This window comes from Kogia breviceps, chromosome 3 (genome assembly GCF_026419965.1).
Source record: "Kogia breviceps isolate mKogBre1 chromosome 3, mKogBre1 haplotype 1, whole genome shotgun sequence".
NCBI lineage: Eukaryota > Metazoa > Chordata > Mammalia > Artiodactyla > Physeteridae > Kogia > Kogia breviceps.
Genome location: NC_081312.1, coordinates 110,802,281 through 110,824,219, shown reverse-complemented (window position 1 = coordinate 110,824,219; position 21,939 = coordinate 110,802,281). Strand labels below are relative to the sequence as shown.

At 39.8% G+C, this 21,939-nt stretch overlaps 1 protein-coding gene across 2 annotated transcripts in view; it reads right to left on the bottom strand.

The window, feature by feature from the left end:
* Positions 1-21,939, bottom strand: part of GABRG3 (gamma-aminobutyric acid type A receptor subunit gamma3) — a 388,122-nt gene that overhangs the window by 81,775 nt on the left and 284,408 nt on the right. For both annotated transcript variants that reach the window (XM_059056937.2, XM_067029475.1), the window contains one exon: positions 1,248-1,468. In XM_059056937.2, the coding sequence (XP_058912920.1) occupies positions 1,248-1,468 (221 nt within the window). The remainder of the gene's footprint in view (positions 1-1,247; positions 1,469-21,939) is intronic.

The following is a 21,939-nucleotide window of genomic DNA, read 5'->3' as shown; positions in this document are numbered from 1 at the left end:
TAAATCAAAATGCCTTTTAGGCTTTCAGGAGGAGATACACACAACCAGGTGGCACCTAGAATCTAGTTCCCAGAAGGGGTTTGGGGTTGGGAATGAATCCTCAGCGTGGATATGGCTTTTAAAGTCTTAGGAATGGATGAGCTAAGTCAGCAGGAAAGTGAAAAGTGGGTAAACAGATGGGGAAGTACTAAGGCATGAGGAGCAGAATGAGGAGAGGCTGTGTCAGGAGCAGGACAGGAGGTGCAGGAAGCAGCTGTAAAGCAGCGAAGTCAGTGAGACAGAGATAATCAGCACAAGGCACTCAGGCCAGTGCTCTGGAGAGGGCTCAGATGCTGGGCGAGCAAGGTCCAGATGCCACTGTCTTTGATTCCAATGCTGGGTGAGCAGAAAGACTGTCAGGCCATTCTATGGTATGTTGCAGCCATGTTTTAGGTTAAACTCAGATCACCCTAACGGAGAGACTCTTGAGAGATACAGACCCAGGTTCAAACCCGTGTAACACTAGTTCCCAATGGAGACTTTGGGCAGGCAGTTCTATTCACGTCTTTCAAACGCATCCCCTCTTACTTTGCTGGGTTTCTGTGAGGACAGCTGGGCCCCCAGGAGGACTCATTACATGGTAGCTGCCACTTCCATTAGGGATGCATTAGGGAACACTCTCTGTGCTCTTTTGTTCCTTGTATTCTCAAATTTGGCAATAATTACATTTGTCAACTAGTACACCAAGACATCTTTATTTTCTTAGCTGAATGGTCCTGTGGGATAAACATATTAAAGATAATTTCCACAGCCTACTTTCAGCAGAAATAGATTCTGATGAAGGAAAGAGTTTATATTCATTGCAGATCACTTGTATGTCTTTATTTTTACACAACATGGGATTAGGAAAAACTTCTTCAAGACCTAGTAGCATGTTGAACATGAGAAGTGATAGAACTTAGCAATGAAAAATAGGGTCCATTCCTACAATGATCTAAATTAAAGTCCCCGGGGCTTCCCTAGTGGCACAGTGGTTGAGAGTCCGCCTGCCGATGCGGGGGACGCGGGTTCGTGCCCCGGTCCGGGAAGATCCCACATGCGGCGGAGCGGCTGGGCCCTGAACCATGGCCACTGGGCCTGCGTGTCTGGATCCTGTGCCCCACAACGGGAGAGGCCACAACAGTGAGAGGCCCACGTACTGCCAAAAAAAAAAAAATTTAAAAAAATAAATTAAAGTCCCCAATATCAAACCATCAGTAGCATCTCACCTTAAAGTGTAAAGGATTTTCCCATCATTCCAAATTCTGAGGAGCTGATTGGGGGTGGTGATCCAGTGAGCCTCTGCAGTTTTAGAATTGCGGAATATCGTATCTGGAATCCATATTAACCCCACCATGTTGCTGTTCAGAGTAAGTATTTTCATTGTGCTGTTGAACCGAAGGCGACTGTCGGTCCAGGTCTGGGCAAAAAATATATCAATTTGGTATTCCTGAAACAAAAGGAGGGGCAACACATTTCTATTAATGGATTTTCAGCAGGCTTTGTTTTCTTTCTCAAGAGTACAAGGACCTAAGCCATCAGCCCCTGCAGTGGTGTGCCCTGAGGGGAATTCAAGATGGAGAAAAACAGGAAGTATTTTGTGCTTTGGAAACTGGTCCTATATAGTTAAAATGCATATCTAAGGAATAATGTCAATGAACCTAGATTCTTACATCTTCCCCATACATAGAGAAGCACCAAAATCATTAAATTGAGATATCTGTTCTTTGTCATTAGCAGTGATCTTTTGAAGTTTGACTACATTTGCCTATTTACTCTTCATGTGTTTGGTCTGGTGGGTTTTTACCTTGATCCTTCATCTGCTGTGTGTTTGTCTTCTCATTTTGCTTACTGTACTGTGTTTTGAGGTCTCCTTTTCACAGGCTGCAGGTTCGTAGTTCCCATTGTTTATAGTCTGCCCCCAGTGGCTAAGTTTGGTTCAGTGGGTTGTGTAGATTTTCTGTTGGAGGGGACTGGTGCCTGTTCCAGTGGATGAGGCTGGATCTTGTCTTTCTCGTAGGCAGGACCACATCCAATGGTGTGTTTTGGGGTGTCTGTGGCCTTATTATGATTTTAAGCAGTGTCTCTGCTAATGGGTGGGTGTGTGTTCCTGTCTTGCTGGTTGTTTGGCATACAGTGCTGGGCACTGTAGCTTGCTGGTCATTGAGTGGAGCTGGGTATTAGCATTGAGACGGAGATCTCTGGCAGAGCTTTCACGGTTTGATATTACATGGAGCCAGGAGGTCTTTGGTGGACCAATGTCCTGAACTCAGCTCTCCCATGTCAGAGGCACAGGCCTGACACCCAGCTAGAGAACCGAGACTCTGTTAGCCACATGTCTCAGAAGAAAAGGGAGGGAAAGAAAGAAAAAAATAATAAAATAGTTACTAAAATAAAAATAATTATTAAAAATAAAAAAATTAAATCATGATTTTAAAAAAGACGAGAGCAACCAAACCAAAAAACAAATCCACCAATGATAACAAGCACTAAACACTATACTAAAAAAACAAAAACCAAAAAACCAGACAGAACCCTAGGACAAATGGTCAAAGCAAAGCTATACAGACAAAATCACAGAAAGAAGCATACACATACACACTCACAGAAAGAGAAAAAAATCTATATATTAAAAAAAGGAGGAGGAGAGCAACCAAATCAATAAACAAATCTACCAATGATAATAAGCTCTAAATACTAAACTAAGATAAACATAAAACCAGAAAGAAATTAGATGCAAAAAGCAAACACCAAGTCTATAGTTGCTCCCAAAGTCCACTGCCTCAATTATGGGATGATCCATTGTCTATTCAGGTATTCCACAGATGCAGGGTACATCAAGTTGATTGCGGAGATTTAATCCACTGCTCCTGAGGCTGCTGGGATAAATTTCCCATTCTGTTCATTGCACAGCTCCTGGTGTTCAGCTTTGGATATAGCCCCACCTCTGTGTGTAGGTGGCCTGAGGGCGTCTGTTCTTCGCTCAGACAGGACAGGGTTAAAGTAAAAGTAGCAGCTGATTAGGGGGCTCTGGCTCACTCAGACCAGGGGGAGGGAAAGGTACATAGTGCAGGGCAAGCCTGTGATGGCAGAGACCGGTGTGATGTTGCAACAGCCTGTGGCATGGTGTGTGTTCTCTCCGGGAAGTTGTCCCTGGATAACGGGACCCTGGCAGAGGGGGATGCACAGGATCCCAGGAGGGCAGGTGTGGATAGTGACCTGTGCTTACACAGATTTCTTGGTTACTGCAGCAGGAGCCTTATCATCTCATGCCAGTCTCTGGTGTCCGCACTGATAGCCACGTCTCACACCAGTCTCTGGAGCTCCTTTAGGTGGTCCTCTGAATCCCCTTTTCTTGCTCACGCCAAAACAATGGTCTCCTGCCTCTTAGGCAGTTCCAGACTTCTTCCTGGACTCCCTCTTGGCTAGCTGTGGTGCAGTAGCCCCCTTCAGGCTGTGATCACGCAGCCACCCCAGTCCTCTCCTTGGGATCTGACCTCCGAAGCTGGAGCCTCAGTTCCCAGCCCCACACCCCCCGTGGGTGAGCAGACAAGCCTCTCGAGCTGGTGAGTGCTGGTTGGCACCAATCCTCTGTGCCAGAATCTCTCCGCTTTGCTCTCTGCACACTTGTTTCTTGTGCTGTCCTCCATGGCTTTGAAGCTTCCTCCCCACCCCACCCTCTTCGTCTGCCAGTGAAGGGGTTTCCTAGTGTGTGGAAACTTTCCCTCCTTTACAGCTCCCTCCCAAATGTGCAGGTCCTGCCCCTTTCTTTTGCCCTACACAGGTACGTGGGGATTTTATTGCCTTTTGGGAAGTCTGAGGTCTTTTGCCAGTGTTCAGTAGGTGTTCTATAGGAGTTGTTCCATATGTAGATGCATTTCTGATGTATCTGTGGGGAGAAAGGTAATCAATCTCCACATCTGCCAACTTGCAGGTCTCCCCTCTGAAGGACATCTTCATTGCTTACAAGTTTTGGCAATTATGAATAGAACTGCTATAAACATCTGTGTGCAGGTTTTCTTGTGGACTTAAGTTTTCAGATCCTTTGGGTAAATACTAAAGGAGCACAATTGCTGAACCATATGGTAAGAGTATGTTCCATTTTGTAAGAAACTGCCCAGATGTCTTTCAAAGTGGCTGTACCATTTTGCATTCCCACCAGCAGTGAATGAGCGTTCCCATTGCACCACATCATCACCAGCATTTTGTATTGTCAGTGCTTTTAATTTTGGCCATTTTAAAAAGTGTGTAGTGGTATCTCATTGTTTTAATTTGCATTTCCCTGATCACATATGATGTGGAGCATATTTTCATATGTTTACTCAGCATCTTCTTTGGTGAGGTGTTTGTTATGTCTTTGGCCCATTTTTCAATCAAACAGTTTTCTTAGTCATGAATTTTAAGAGTTTTTCATTCTTTTAATAGAGCACAAGCTTTCAATTTTAATGAAACAAGCTTATCAATTATTTATTTCATGGATTGTGCCTTTGGTTTTGTATCTAAAAAAGTCATTGCCATATCCAAGGTTATTTCAGTTTTCTCCTATGTTATCTTTTAGGAGTTTTATAGTTTTTCATTGTACATTTATGTCTGATCCACTTTGAATTAAATTTTATGAACTGTGTAAGGTGTATGTCTAGATTAAATTTTTTGCATGTGGCTGTCCAGTTGTTTCAGTACATTTGCTGAAGACTTTTTGTTTCATTGTATTTTTTTTGCTCCTTGGTCAAACATTAGTTGAATATATACATTGTTTTTTCTGGGATCGCTTTTCTGTTCTATTGATCTATTTGTCTCAGCTTTCATCAGTACCACACTGTCTTGATTACTCAGCTTTATAGTAAGTCTTGAAGAGTCAGGAGTCAGGTAGCATTAGTCCTTCAGCTTTGTTCTTCTCCTTCAATATTGTGTTGGCTATTTTGCCTCTCCATATAAACATAAAAATCAGCTTTTGTCAATAGCCACAAAATAACTTGCTTAGATTTTGACTGGATTGCATCCAGATCTTCAGATTAAGTTGGAAAGAACTGACATCTTGACGGTATTGTCCTTTTATCCATAAAAATGAAATATCACTCCATTTATTTATTTAATTCATGAGAGTTTTGTAATTTTCTTCATATAGGTCTTTTACATACTCTGTTAGATTTATACCTATTTCATTTGGTGGGAGGAGTGTTAATGTAAATGACATTGTATATTTAATTTCAAATTCCATTTGTTCCTTGGTGGTAGATAAGAAAAGGATTGACTTTTGTATATTAACTTTGTATCCTACAATCTTGCTATAATGACTTAGTTCTAGAGGGTTATTGTCAATTTCTTCAGATTTTCAAGATGCTCTTTTTAAATGATGAGATTCAGCTTTTTTCCCAATGTGTAGTTTTCCTGAAACTAAAAAGTGCAGTAGCACCCAAACCTCAACACTCTTGAATTTTGACAATTTAAACGTAAACTTAGCTTTTAGAAAAGGAAACCAAAGCTCTTCCTGTCACCAGCATGCTCTATGCCCTATCATGGCTACCTATGGGCATCTCCATTGGGATTATCATGGCCACTAGTTAAGTAATCCCGAACATGCACCTCTCATTTAAAGAGAACATTCTTAGATCGATTATCAGTTCACATCCCACTGTTCGCAGTACTGCTCACTATCGCTAGTATCACTTGATAAATAGCACTTTCCCCTTGTTTTACAAGCAACAATGCATCTATCATCACAGAAAGTTTATAGGCTTGTTATTTAGCCCACAGGAGAGAGTTGGCTCGAGAGGTCAGTGAGCAAGTGGTAGACTGATTCAAATACACATCTTAGTGACACCAAAGTCCACATTTATGGATTAAAAACACTCTAAAGATGCTCTATATCACTGAATAAATGGCCAGTAACAGACAGTCTCCTTGGTGGGCCATCAGTAAGCACTCAATCAACTGTGGAATAAACTGTGGAAACTTTGAGGTTCCACATTAGCTGAAACTGTCTTCCATCCCTACCTTAAAAGCAAATAAACACACCCACATCCCCCAAGTTCTTACAGGTTGCACCATAAGTTCACAATTTTCTACTTGTAGTGACTGAGCTTGAAGATGGGCACTGCTGTGAAATACTATAACTTTATGGAACTGATTTTCTTTAAGAAATTGTGTTCATAACCAAGAAGATATACCTCAGTGAAAAGTTAAAACTATGTGATGCCTCTAACTTGGCTGATCATCACTGAGTGATCCTTCTGCTCATCCCTCCCTTGGGTGAGTAGGTTTGGAAGCCTTCCCCTGTGGTGGCTTGCATGTTACAGAAATGGGCTAGGTCCCTTGTCTGTGCTAACCACTTACATGACCATGGACAAGTTCATTAAACTCTTTAAGCCTCAATTTTCTTGTCTTTAGAATGAGAAGACAGAAATTCCAGCACCACAGCATTGTTACCTGTATTTAATGAGATAATTCATGCAAACTCATGAATATACAGTAAGTCTTTCAAACAAGCACAAAGGCAAATTCTAAATGGGAGGGGAGGAGAGACAGAGGGTAGATTTTAGTGTGTCTAACTTCTATCACTCAGCACAGAAGGAGTGGGTATATTTAACTGACCTGTCTCCCTAGTCTCAAAAAAAAAAAAAAAAAAGCTGCTATCTTCTGAATTGTACTCTCAAGTCAGTGATAAACCGAAAAACATTTTAGCACAAGCTCTCAATCATTTTTCAACATGTCTGTGTAGAGTTGCAGAGCAATAACTTTCAGACTTATTTGAACATGACTATTCTATAAAAAGATATAGTTTAAAAACTGGATTCTAGTTTCAGAGAATATAAACTCTCTGGAGTGTATTTATTTTTCAGACAGGAGGTCTCCATGCTTCATGTATTATTTGTTTCCTAAGTAGCATTTCTCTCTTACATCAAAAGTCTGGTTTATCACAAGGTAAATACCTTTCCAGCTATGGTTGAAGTGACTAATGTATATGTTAATTTTTCATAGGTTGTTAAATAAAAAGTCATGTCACTGCTTCTCTGATCTAGTCATCGAGTGACAAAGAGCAGGTATCTAAAGGCAGATTCACTCCTGGGAAGCACTGGGTCTCTCATGCTCACTGAACCTGTTTTCTCCTTTGCAAGAATAGTCTCCTAATAGTTCCTCCCTTGAAGGGCCTGAGAGGGTCACACATGGGGTCGCTGTGGACTCCAACTAACATAGCTCTCATCATTATATACAGCACAGACAAAAGGTGCACCCATGTAAGTGTCTGAGGAGCCTGGTCTAAGCTGGATCTTCTGTGAAAAATTCCTCAAGTTCTGGTTTACTTTAAGATTTGTTTTCTGCATTTCAAGCTGCTGTAAGCTGAGAAACACCAGTAAGAAATGGAAGGAATTGCAATAGACACTCTGCTGACAGCATCCAAATGTTATGAGAGTGTCGTAGCAGGGGAGAGACAAGATGAAATGAAAGCAAACAGACACAAGATGTCAGACAGCTCTAGCCTCCAGAGCCTGGGACCGTGGTCAGCACCGAAGCCATTGGAGGACATGCTGGACACCAAGGGTCACTGCTTAGCACCAGCCAGCCCTTTGGTCAAGGACCACAGAGCAGTTTATAGTTGATCAACTGTCTTTAAGAAGACAGAATTGTAAAATATGTTTTAGAAAGAGTGCTATCAAAAGGTGCAATTAAATCTGTCAATGTAGCTTGGGGATAATGTGTATTTACACGTGCTGACTTGTTCCTTGTGATTCTGGACACAGGGAGCATTCGCTGGATTCCTGTACAAGGCTCCCTGTTGCACAGATCTGGTAAAGAGATGATGGAAGAAAGGCAAGACACTGCCTCCATCCAGCAGCCCTGCCCACAGGTGGCCAACTTGTCAGCAGTGGTGACCCTGGAACACCACAGCTGGGCCTCTCGGGGCTCACATGCAGGTCCGCATGACAACAAGGTCTTGGCCTGGTGTCCCCTCATTGGCTCATTTCCTTCTGTGTCGTTTTTTCCTCTGGTTCCTAAAATAACAAAAATATATTCCCTGACAGGCTCAAAGATGACCTGTGGTATTTCTCCAACACTTCTTTTACTTCTACTTTCTGATAATAAAATTGTCCTTAAGGAGTCACCTTAATCATGGATCCTCTAAGGAATTTGGAGGATGTGAGAGAAAATAGAGAGTATGTTCCCAGGAACCTAGCCTCTGTGTTCTCAGATGAATGACGTTCCTTCAGCAAAACGCTCAGGCCAGTGCTGTCCCCACTCTGCTCCCCTCTGTGTCCCTGGGGGCATGCACAGGATCTACTGGGCTCTGGGGACAGGAACGCTACTCCTCCTACTCTGCTGGCACTTGATTTCTAAAATGTTAGTATTTAAATGTTCAAATCAAACCATAGTTTGCTGCCACCATATTCCCTAGTGCTCTCAAGTACTAAGTGTTTAGAATATTCTCTATCGCACTTAGCCATCACCAAGCGAAACATGAGTGTCATAACTGGCAATTCTCTGCACCAGTTTAGATGGTGAGTGGAGGGAGCACTTGTGCATGCTCATGTCTGCGTGTGCATGTGGTGGAGGAAGGATGCACAGGTGTCAGTTGGACCACAGCTGGGAGGCTCTGATGGAGAGGGGCAGGAGAGGGACAGAGGAATGCGCCACTGACATGACGGGTCCCAGAAAGTTGAACGTCTCCCCTGTGGGGGAAAAAGTGTGCATGAATACTCTTCTTGCTACACTCATTTTTTCTTTTTGGCTTTCATAAAAGAGAGGCCATCTGTGTGGTCTGCAATGAGGAGAGGCAAATTCAGGAGGAATTACAGGTGTTTCTGGAAGCTGAGAAGAGAAGAAAGGATCCTGTCCTCAACTCTGCCCTCTTCCTGGGCTCAGAAGCCTGGCTCCAGTGGTCTTCAGTGAAGAGCCTTCTGTGCAGTGCTGGCCTGTCTCTGGGCACCCAGGCATGATGCCAGAGCCCAGGAAGGAACCTGGCCCTTGATTGAGCCCATGGACATGTGCTGGGCATTTTCCCCATCCTATGTGTTAGCTCTGACCCATGACTCCAGGCCCCAAGGATTCTAAGTTACTCCTATGGACCAAAACTGTGGAGAAGCTGTTCCTAGTATTTAAAAACACCATGGCCTAATAAGGTGTTTGAAAACCCTAGGGCAGGCGGCCATCTGCTTGTTGTTCAGAGCGACTGTTTTTTTGCTTGGCCTAAATTCCTCTCTCCCTCCCTCCCTCCTTCTTTCTCCCCAATATCTTTCTCTCTCTCTTTTTGTATTCTTTCTTCCCTGTTTCTCCCCACCCACCTTCCACACACACACACACACACACACACACACACACACACACACACACACGCCCCAGGTAGTTAGATGCTGGTTCCCTGTCCTCCAGTGACATTCTATCTGAGCTCTGTTGGCCGACCTCACGGCATTCCACTCTGCTGGGTACCTGCTTGTATAACCTTCCTGACCTGTCCACACTTAATGCATAGAAGCCACACCCTGCAGCTGCATATCCAAAGGACACAACACATTGTCAGATACTCAACAAATCCAATTACTTTTTAATCTCTTTTTTAGAATTCAAGCCAGTTGCAGTTAGTCAATCAGTGCACACAGGCTAAAGTCAAATATTCTGCTCTTTTCTCCCCTCCATTTTATATTTGTTTGGATTAGTGGGGATTATTCCAGAGGAAGTGTGTAGAGATGGCTGGGTACCTATACAGAATGTGGGAGATGCTGTTTTCCATGTTTCTTAAAGTATGGATAGCTGGAGTTAGATAAAAAGAGTCGAAGATGTAGGCAATGTCAATAAACATTTTTAAATAAAGTAAATCTCAAGGCCCTAAGTAAGGACTTTTGTGGGGAGTGATAAATATAGACCGAGGGGGTCAAGTTCACCGAGGGCTGTTTCTGTAAATAAAGTTTCACTGGGACACAGCCATGCCCACCATTCACATATGGTCCATGGCTAAGTTCACTACAAGGGCACAGGTGAATGTGGAAGAGAGACCTAAGGTCCACAAAGCATTTACTATGTGGCCCTTTACAGGAAAACTTTTCTGACCTCCCCCTCTGAGGTAAAAATGTCACTCCTTTACTTTCTCATGCCAGAAGGTAAGCTCCTTGAAGGAGGGTCTGTATCTGCTGTGTTCAGTGATGCATCTCAAAACAGGGAAGTGATACCACATATGAAGCACCTGACACACTGCAGAAACAACCCTAAATGCTTATTAACATGCTGATCTCTGGAAATACATATGTAACTTTCTCATTTTATTTCATGTAAAATTCCCCAAAGGGAACATGTATTTAAAGAGTGAGGAGTGATGAAACAGTATTTCAGCTATGGCTCATAGAATTCAAGATCATAGTATAGTCAGGTGGTTCACAGTAGAACCGAAAGACAGACTTGCCTCATATCAACTAAATTTAAACACAACATTTAAATTCACGTGAACTATCACTCAGATAGGGCCTGGAGGAGGGACATCAGGAACGGAAGGGCTCTGGTCTGAGAAGGTGAAGAAAGGCTTTGGCAATAACTCAGACATTAAAGACCTTTACAACTGGTATGGAGAATGGGACACTATTTATAAGAAGAGGAAAATCAGACCGGAGAGCTGACTAAGAAGGAGTATGCAGGTCTAGGAAAGAGCTGAAATACGACTCCAACCATCTGCAATGAAGCATTTGGGTCAGCACCCTGCTTTTGCCAGTGCAGTATTGGTGGGGCCAAAGGGAAGTTGAATACACTCAATCACCTGGCCTTTGCACTACACCTACACAGGCAGATGCCTGTTAAAAGAAATTCAATAGAACCCAGAGTCTCATAATGTTCAAAATTCTCAAACACCAGAAAGTCACAAGATATATGTGAGAAGATGCTGACATTAAAGTGAATCAGATGCTGAAATTATCTAACAGGATTTTAAAGAAGCCATAATGAAAATCCTTCAAGAAGCAAATATAAATTCTCTTAAAAGAAAATTTAAAAAAACAAAAAAATCTCAGTGAATAACCCAATGGAAATTATAGTAAATATAGTAAACACAATTAAAAAATTTTTATTGGAGTATAGATGATTTACAATGTTGTGTTATTTTCAGGTGTACAGTAAAGTGAGTCCATTTTACACATATACCCACTCATTTTTTAGATTATTTTCCCATATAGGTCATTATAGATTATTGAAGACAGTTCCCTGTGCTATACAGTAAGTCCTTTTTGTTATTTATTTTACACATAGTAGTGGGTATATGTCAATCCCAATCTCTCATTTTATCTCCTGCTCCTTTCCCCACCAGTAAATACAATTTTTAAAATTCACTGAATGGTCTCAATAGTAGAGGGGAGACGGCAGAAGATGGACTCTGTATAAGTGGTGACAGATGAAAAGAATTTCTCAAGCTAAACAACAGAGAGAAAATAGACTGTACACTGCAAACAAAACATAAACAACACAGAGTCTCAGAGATCTATATGAGAATTAAAAAGCAGTTAATATTCACATTATCAAAGTCTCAAAAGAAGAGAGTGGACTGAATAAGTATTAGAAGAAATAGTGTCTGAAAACTTCTAAAATTTGAAGAATGACATGCATCTCCAGATTCAAGAGGCTGAGCCAACACCAAAGAAAACAGACTCAAATAATCCATGTCTATATACATCATCATAAAATTAATGATAATGAAGATAAAGAGAAAAAAGCACCCAGAGAGAAATAACATATTACATATAGGTGGATGCCAATGCAAACAACAACACACTGCATCTGAAACCACAGATGCCAGAACATGACACAGCACCTTTCAAGTGCTAAAAGAAAATAACTCTCACAGTGACTGGTCTACTTATCCGGTGAAAATACCTTTCCCTCCATATGAAGAGGAAAGAAAAAGCATTCTCAAAAAATTTCAGCATATCTGTCACTAGTAAGTCTCTCTTAAAGAATGGCTAACGGAAGTTCTCTAAACAGAAAGAAAATGGTAATAAAAGAAGTCTTGGAACTTCAGAAAGGAAAAAAGAGCTTGGGAATAAGTAAGAGTAGGGATAAAATACAATAGACAATTCTTCTCATGAGTTCCTTAAATAATATTTATTGTTTGAATCATAACACTATCTGATAGGGTGCTCAATGTATGTATAGGAAATCCCTAAGTCCATTATATCTAAAAAGTAAAGAGTATAGGAAACTAAATGGAAGTAGGTTTTCTATACTTCATTCAGTGTCATAAAATAATGAGACTATTATAAATCAATAATGTATATTGTGATTCTAAGAGCAGCCATGAAGAAAACCATATAGAACAATATAGTCAAAACATTATAACTAAATCAGGGTAGAATCCTAAAAAATCTTCAAGTAACCCAAATAAAGATAACTAAAGGGAAACAGAGAAACCATTTAGAAAAATGAAATGAAGGGAAAACAAATATGACAATGTCAGACTTAAATGTTAATATCTTATAATATATCAATAATTATCATGGGTTTCCCTGGTGGTGCAGTTGTTGAGACTCCACCTGCCAATGCAGGGGATATGGGTTCAATCCTTGGTCCAGGAACACCTGCATGCCACGGAGCCACTAAGTCCATGTGCCACAACTATTGAGCCCGCGTGCTGCTACTACTGAATCCTGCACACTGCAACAGAGTAGCTCCCACTTGATGCAACTAGAGAAAGCCTGTGTGCAGCAACAAAGACTCAACACCACCAAAAATAAATAAAATAAATTTATAAAAATATTAAAATAAAATTTAAAAACTATATATGATCAACTATATTCTGTCTATAAGAAATTCACTTTGAATTCAACAATATAAGAATGAAAGTATAAATATGGAAAAACATATACCATAAAAAATTTTAAGGAAAAACAGGAGTAGCTATAGCAATATTGGGCTAACCAAAAAGTTTCTTCTGTTTTTTCCCTAAGATGCTATGGGAATACCCGTATGAAACTTTTGGCTAACCCATTATCTCATGAAGCAGACTTCAGAGAAAAAAAACTACTAGTGACCCAAAGAGACATTACATAATGATAAAAGGAGCATCTCATCAAGAACACATAACAATGTTATATGCAATAAGTTATGAACATCAATTATATATGAACCAAACATGAAATGCGCTATGAGCATCAAAATACATGAAACAAAAACTGATATATCTGAAGGAGAAATACACAAAATTCACAGCTATCACTGGGGACTTAAAACCTCACTCAAGCCATTGATTGTACTATTAGACCTAAAATCAGCAAGGACATAGAAGAACTGAACAAATCAATCTGCAAACAGAACCTAATTCTCATAAATAGAAAAACTCCACCCTAAAACAGAAGAATACACATTTTTTATCCAATAGCTGTGAAAGCATTTACTAGGATAGACCATATCTTAGGCCATACAGTAAACTTCAAGAAATTGAGAGTAATTGGAAAAATCCAGAGTTTGTTCTCTGACAACAATGAAATCAAAATTGAAATTAAAAAGAGAAAGAAAACAGGAAAATCTCCAATCATGTGGAAATTAAATATACTTCTAAATAATTTATGGATGAAGATTATATGTCAAAGAAAAAATTTTAAATGCATAGAACTGAATGAAAGTGAAAATACAACATATTAAAATATGTAGAATGCAGCTAAAGTAGTGATGAACGGGAAATTTATAGCACTGAATGCTTACATTAGAAAAGAGAAAAGATCACAGTTCAGTAATCTAAATTACTAGCGCAAAAGACTTGGAGAAAACCACACAATAAACTCAAAGCAAGCTAAAGGAATGAAATAATAAAGATTAGAGTAGAAATTAATGGAATTGAAAATAGGAAAACAATAGAGAAAAACCAAAGAAACAAAAAGCCAGTTTTCAAGTCAATAACAGTGATAAACCTCTAACAAAAAAGACAAAGAAAAGTAGAGAAAAGACATAAATCACCAATATCAGTAGTGAGACAGGATATCCCTACAGACCTTGCAGCCCTTAAGAAGATACAGTGGAGAATATGAACAACATTACACTCAAATTTGGTAATTAAGAAAAAATGGACTGATTCCTCAAAATCTAAAACCTATCAAAATTCATCTTAGATCAAACCACAACCTGAATAGTCTTATTAACATTTAATAAATTATATTTGTAATTTTAAAACTCCCACCAAATAAACCTTTAGACACAGATGGTTTCACTGAAGAATTTTACTCACATTTCAAAATGAATTAACACCAACTTTATATGATTCTTTCCATTACTTGTGTTTGGTGTTTCCTTTTTTAAAAAAATTCTGTTTCTTATACTGGGGTATAAGCTCCCTGAGAGCAAGAACCATATCAGTATTTTTAGTAACCAGCAAAGCAGATGGCATAAAGTAAATGATTAATAAAGAGTGAGGTGAATGAATAACCACAGAGAGGAAAATCCCTCAGAGAATATTGTAGAATAATAGTAATATAAAATACATATGTTAAACATGCATTAAAGTCATCTGATACGTCTTCAAATTATTAACTGAGCTTGCCCCTAGGAACAATAGCAGGATTATCTGGTGATTGCTCAGGTAATTCCTTTCTGCATAATATACTTCTTTAATCTATACACTTATTTTTCAGTTGAGAGCATATGTTCATGCATTGTTTATGGAAAGCAAACATTTCTCTTTTTAGTAATCACAAGAAGAAAATAATGCATGATGTAGTAGTCAAATAAAACATATTTCAACAGTTTTTAAAATAATATATATACTATTTATTCTTTTTCAGATTCTTTACCATTATAGGTTATCATAAGATATACAGTACAGGATTTCTTGTGATATACAGTAGTTCCCTATATTTATCTATTTCATATATAGCAGTGTGTATACGTTAATACCAAACTCCTAATTTATCTCTCCACCCTGCACCCCATCCTTTCTTCCATCTTTTCCTCTCTATCTTCATTCCTTCTTTTACTTTTTAACATCTTTATTGGACTATAAATGTTTTACAATAGTGTAATTTTTGCTTTACAACAAAGTGAATCAGTTATACATATACATATGTTCCCATATCTCTTCCCTCTTGCATCTCCCTCCCTCCTTATTCCGTCCTTCTAGGTGGTCACAAAGCACCGAGTGGATCTCCTTGTGCCATGCGGATGCTTCCCACTAGCTATCCACCCTATGATTATTAGTGTATATATGCCCATGCCACACTCTCAATTTATCACAGCTTACCCTTCCCCCTCCCCATATACTCAAGTCCATGCTCTAGTAGGTCTGTGTTTTATTCCCATCCTACCACTAATCTCTTCATGACATTTTTTTTCTTAGATTCCATATATATGTGTTAGCATACGGTATGTGTTTTTCTCCTTCTGACTTACTTCACTCTGTATGACAGACTCCAGGTCTACCACCTCATTAAAAATAACTGTTTAGGGCTTCCCTGGTGGCGCAGTGGTTGAGAATCCGCCTGCCGATGCAGGGGTCACGGGTTCGTGCCCCGGTCCGTGAAGATCCCACATGCCGTGGAGCAGCTGGGACCATGAGCCATGGCCGCTGAGCCTGCGCGTCCGGAGACTGTGCTTCGCAACGGGAGAGGCCACAACAGTGAGAGGCCCACGTACCACACACAAAAAAATAATAATAATAACTGTTTAATTTCTTTTTATGGCTGAGTAACATTCCATTGTATATATGTGCCACATCTTTTTTATCCATTCATCTGTTGATGGACACTTAGGTTGCTTCCATGTCCTGGCTATCATAAATAGAGCTACAATGAATATTTTGGTACATGATTCTTTTTGAATTATGGTTTTCTCAGGGTATATTCCCAGTAGTGGGATTGCTGGGTGGTATGATAGTTCTATTTGTAGTTTTTTAAGGAACCTCCATACTGTTCTCCATAGTGGCTGTATCAATTTACATTCCCACCAACAGTGCAAGAGGGTTCCCTTTTCTCCGCACTCTCTCGAGCATTTATTGTTTGTAGATTTTTTGATGATGGCCATTCTGACCGGTGTGAGATGACATCTCATTGTAGGTTTTTTTTTTTTTTTTTTTTTTTTTTTTTGCGGTACGCGGGCCTCTCACTGCTGTGGTCTCTCCCGTTGCGGAGCACAGGCTCCGGACGCGCAGGCTCAGCAGCCATGGCTCGCGGGCCCAGCTGCTCCGCGGCACGTGGGATCTTCCCAGACCGGGGCACGAACCCGCGTCCCCTGCATCGGCAGGCGGACTCTCAACCACTGCGCCACCAGGGAAGCCCTCATTGTAGTTTTAATTTGCATTTCTCTAATGATTAATTATGTTGAGCATTCTTTCATGTGTTTGTGGGCAATCTGTATATCTTTGGAGACATGTCTATTTAGGTCTTCTGACCATTTTAGGATTGGGTTTTTTTTTGTTGTTGTTATTGAGCTGCATGAGTTGCTTATCAATTTTAGATATAAATCCTTTTTCAGTTGCTTCATTTGTAAATATTTTCTCCCATTCTGAAGGCTGTCTTTTGGTCTTGCTTATGGTATCCTTTGCTGTGCAAAAGCTTTTAACTTTCATTAGGTCCCATTTGTTTATTTTTGTTTTTATTTCCATTTCTCTAGGAGGTGGGTCAAAAAGGATCTTGCTGTGATTTATGTCATAGAGTGTTCTGCCTATGTTTTCCTCTTAGAGTTTGATAGTGTCTGGTCTTACATTTAGGTCTTTAATCCATTTTGAGTTTATTTTTGTGTATGGTGTTGGGAGTGTTCTAATTTCATACTTTTACATGTACCTGTCCAGTTTTCCCTGCACCACTTATTGAAAGGTTGTATTTTCACCAATGTATGTTCTTCCCTCCTTTATCAAAGATAAAATAACCATACATGTGTGGGTTTATCTCTGAGGTTTTTATCCTGTTCTATTGATCTATATTTCTGTTTCTGTGCCAGTACCATACTGTCTTACTGTAGCTTTGTAATATAGTCTGATCAGGGAGCCTGATTCCTCCAGCTCCATTTTTCATTCTCAAGATTGCTTTGGCTATTCAGGGTCTTTTGTGTTTCCATACAAATTGTGAAATTTTTTGTTCTATTTCTGTGAAAAATGCCAGTGGTAGTTTGATAGGGATTGCATTGAATCTGTAGATTGTTTGGATAGTAGAGTCATTTTCACAGTGTTGAGTCTGACAATCAAAGAACATGGTATATCTCTCCATCTATTTGTATCATCTTTAATTTCTTTCATCAGTGTCTTATAATTTTCTGCATACAGGTCTTTTGTCTCCTTAGGTAGATTTATTCCTAGATATTTTATTCTTTTTGTTGCAATGGTAAATGGGAGTGTTTTCTTACTTTCACTCTCAGATTTTTCATCACTAGTGTATAAGAACACCAGAGATTTCTATGCATGAATTTTGTATCCTGCTACTTTACCAAATTCATTGATTAGCTCTAGTAGTTTTCTGGTAGCATCCTTAGGATATTCTATTTATAGTATCATGTCTTCTGGAAACAGTGACAGCCTTATTACTTCTTTTCCGATTTGGATTCCTTTCATTTCTATTTCTTCTCTGATTGCTGTGGCTAGAACTTCCAAAACTATGTAGAATAGGAGTGGTGAGAGTGGGCAACCTTGACTTGTTCCTGATCTTAGTGGAAATGGTTTCAGTTTCTCATCATTGAGAAGGATGCTGGCTGTGGGTTTGTCATATATGGCCTTTAATATGTTGAGGAAAGTTTCCTCTATGCCTACTTTCTGCAGGGTTTTTATCATAAATGGTGTTGAATTTTGTCAAAAGCTTTCTCTGCATCTATTGAGATGATCATATGGTTTTTCTTCTTCAGTTTGTTGATATGGTGTATCATGTTGATTGATTTGCGTATATTGAAGAATCCTTGCATTCCCGAAATCAACCTCACTTGATCATGGTGTATGATCCTTTTAATGTGCTGTTGGATTCTGTTGGCTTAATTTTTTTTTGAGGAGTTTTGTATCTATGTTCATCAGTGATATTGACCTGTAGTTTTATTTCTTTGTGACGTCTTTGTCTGGCTTTGGTATCAGGGTGATGGTGGCCTCATAGAATGAGTTTGGAAGTGTTCCTCCCTCTGCTATCTTTTGGAAGAGTTTGAGAAGGATAGGTGTTAGCTGTTCTCTAAATATTTGATAGAATTCGCCTGTGAAGCCATCTGGTCCTGGGCTTTTTTTTTTGTTGGAAGATTTTTAATCACTGTTTCAATTTCAGTGCTTGTGATTGGTCTGTTCATATTTTCTATTTCTCCTTTGTTCAGCCTTGGCAGGTTGGGCATTTCTAAGAAATTTTCCATTTCTTCCAGGTTGTCTTTTTGATTGGCATACAGTTGCTTGTAGCAATCTCTAATAATCTTTTGTATTTCTGCAGTGTCAGTTGTTACGTCTCCTTTCTCATTTCTAATTCTATTGATTTGAGTCTTCTCCCTATTTTTCTTGATGAGTCTGGCTAATGGTTTATCTATTTTGTTTATATTCTCAAAGAACCAGCTTTAACATTTATTGATCTTTGCTATTGTTTCCTTCATTTCTTTTTCATTTATTTCTGATCTGATCTTTCTGATTTCTTTCCTTCTGCTAACTAGGGGTATTTTGTTCTTCTTTCTCTAATTGATTTAGGTGCAAAGTTAGGCTGTTCATTCGAGATTTTTACTCTGTCTTAAGGTAAGATTATATTACTACTGTATACTTCCCTCTTAGAACTGCTTTTGCTGCATTGCATAGGTTTAGGGTCATCGTGTGTCCAATGTCATTTGTTTCTAAGTATTTTTTGATTTCCTCTTTGATTTTTTCAGTGATCACTTCGTTATTAAGTGATGTATTGTTTAGCCTCCATGTGTTTGTATTTTTTACAGATCTTTTCCTGTAGTTGATATCTAGTCTCATAGCGTTGTGGTGGGAAAAGATACTTGATACGATTTCAATTTTCTTAAATTTACCAAGGCTTGATTTGTGACTCAAGATATGATCTATCCTGGAGAATGTTCCATGAGCACTTGAGAAAAATGTGTATTCTGTTGTTTTTGGATGGAATGTCCTATAAATATCGATTAAGTCCATCTTGTGTAATGTATCATTTAAAGCTTGTGTTTCCATATTAATTTTCTATTTGGATGGTCTGTCCATTGGTGTTAGTGAGGTGTGAAAGTCCCCCACTATTATTGTGTTACTATTGATTTCCTCTTTTAGAGCTGTTATCCATTTCCTTATGTATTGAGGTGCTCCTATGATGGGTCCATAAATATTTACAATTGTTATATCTTCATGGATCGATCCCTTGATCATTATGTAGTGTCCTTCTTTGTCACTTGTAATAGTTTTTATTTTAAAGTCTATTTTGTCTGATATGAGACTTGCTACTCCAGATTTCTTTTAATTTCCATTTGCATGGAATGTCATTTTCCATCCCCTCACTTTCAGTCTGTAAGTGTCCCTAGGTCTGAAGTGGGTCTCTTGTAGACAGCATATATATGGGTCTTGTTTTTGTATCATTCAGAAAGCCTGTGTCTTTTGGTTGGAACAGTTAATCCATTCACGTTTAAGGTAATTATCAATATGTATGTTCCTATTACCATTTACTTGATTGTTTCGGGTTTGTTCTTGTAGGCCTTTTCCTTTCTTGTGTTTCTTCCCTAGAGAAATTCCTATAGCATTTGTTGTAAAGCTCGTTTTCTGGTGCTGAACTCTCTCACCTTTTGCTTTTCTCTAATGATTTTAATTTCTCCATCAAATCTGAATGAGATCCTTGCTGGGTAATCCTGGCTGTAGGTTTTTCTCCTTCATCATTTTAAGTATGTCCTACCACTCTTCTGGCTTGCAGAGTTTCTGCTGTAGGATCAGATGTTAACCTTATGGGGATTCCCTTGTGTGTTATTTGTTGTTTTTCCCTTGCCGCTTTTAATATGTTTTCTTTGTATTTAATTTTTGATAATTTGATTAATATCAGTCTTGGCGTGATTTTCCTTGGATTTATCCTGTATGGGACGCTCTGTGCTTCCTGTACTTGATTGACTATTTCCTTTCCTATATTAGGGAAGTTTTCAACTATAATCTCTTCAAATATTTTCTCAATCCCTTTCTTTTTCTCTTCTCTTCTGGGACCCCTATAATTCGAATATTGCTGCGTTTAATGTTGTCCCAGAGGTCTCTGATACTGTCTATGTTCTTTTCATTCTTTTTTCTTATTCTGCTCTGCAGTAGTTATTTCCACTATTTTATCTTCCAGGTCACTTATCCGTTCTTCTGCCTCGGATATTATGCTATTGATACCATCTAGAGTATTTTTAATTTCATTTATTATGTTGCTCATCGTTGCTTGCTTCCTCTTTATTTCTTCTAGTTCCTTGTTAACTGTTTCTTGCAATTTGTCTATTCTATTTTCAAGATTTTGGATCATCTTTACTATAATTATTCTGAATTCTTTTTCAAGTACACTACCTATTTCCTCTTCTTTTGCTAGGTCTGGTTGGTTTTTACCTTGCTCCTTCATCTGTTGTATGTTTTTCCATCTTTTCATTTTGCTTACTGTGTTTGGGGTCTCCTTTTTGCAGGCTGCAGGTTCATAGTTCCCGTTGTGTTTGGTGACTGTCCCCAGTGACTAAGATTTGTTCAGTGTGTTGAGTAGGTTTCCTAGTTGGGGAGACTAGTGCCTGTGTTCTGGTGGATGAGGCTGGATTTTGTCTTTCTGTTGGGCAGGTTCACGTCTGGTGGTGTGTTTTAGGATGTCGGTAGCCTTATTATGATTTTAGGCAGCCTCTCTGCTAATGTACTGTAGTCCTTTCTTGCTATTTGTTGTGCATATAATGTCCAGCATTGTACGTTGCTGGTCGTTGAGTGGAGCTGCGTCTTGGTGTTGAGATGGAGATCTCTGGGAGTTTATCACCTTTTGATATTACGTGGAGCTGGGAGGTCTCTTGTGGACCAGTGTCCTGAACTTGGTTCTCCCACCTCAGAGACACAGCCCTGACGCTTGTCTGGCGCACCAAGAGCCTTTAATCCACACAGCTCAGAATAAAAGGGAGAAAAAATAGAAAGGAAAGAAAGGAAGGAAGGAAGGAAGGGAGGAAGGAAGGAAAGAAAGAAGGAAGTTAGGAAGAAGGAAGGGAGGGAGGAAGGAAAGGAAGAAAGAAAGAAGAAACAAAGAAGATAAAGTAATATAAAATAAAGTTATTTAAATACATAATTATTTAGAAGAAAAATTTTATTTAAAAAAAAACACGGTTCGGTCAGAACCCTAGGACAAATTGTGAAAGCAAAGCTATACAGACAAAATCTCACACAGCAGCACACCCATACACACTCACAAAAAGAAAAAAGGGTTAAATAATAGTATATCTTCTTCCAAATCCACCTCCTCAACTTGGGATATTTCGCTGTCTATTCAGGTATTCCACAGATGCAGGGCACTTCAAATTGATTGTGGAGCTTTAATCCACTGCTTCTGAGGCTGCTGGGAGAGACCTCCCCCTCTCCTCTTTGTTCGCACAGCTCCTGGGGTTCAGCTTTGGACTTGGCCCCACCTTTGCGCGTAGGTCGTCTGAGGCCGTCTACTCTTTGCTCAGACTGGACGGGGTTAAGGGAGCAGCTGATTTGGGGTGTCTCGCTCAGGCCTGGTGGAGGGAGGGGCATGGAGGCGAGGAAGCCTACGGCTGCAGAGGCCAGAGTGACGTTGCAACAGCCCTAGGAGTGCCGCGCTTTCTCCCGCGGATGCTTTCCCTGGATCCCGGGACACCGGCAGTGGTGGGCTGCACAGGCTCACGGGAGGGGAGTTGTAGAGAGTGACCTGTGCTCGCACACAGGCCTCTTAGTGGAGGCAGCAGCAGCCCTAGCGTCCCACGCCAGTCTCTGGTGTCCGCGCCGACAGCCGCGGCTCGCGCCCATTTGTGGACCTCCTTTAAGCGGCACGCTTAAACCCACTAGGAAACAAGGAGGCAAGAAAAAGTCTCTTGTCT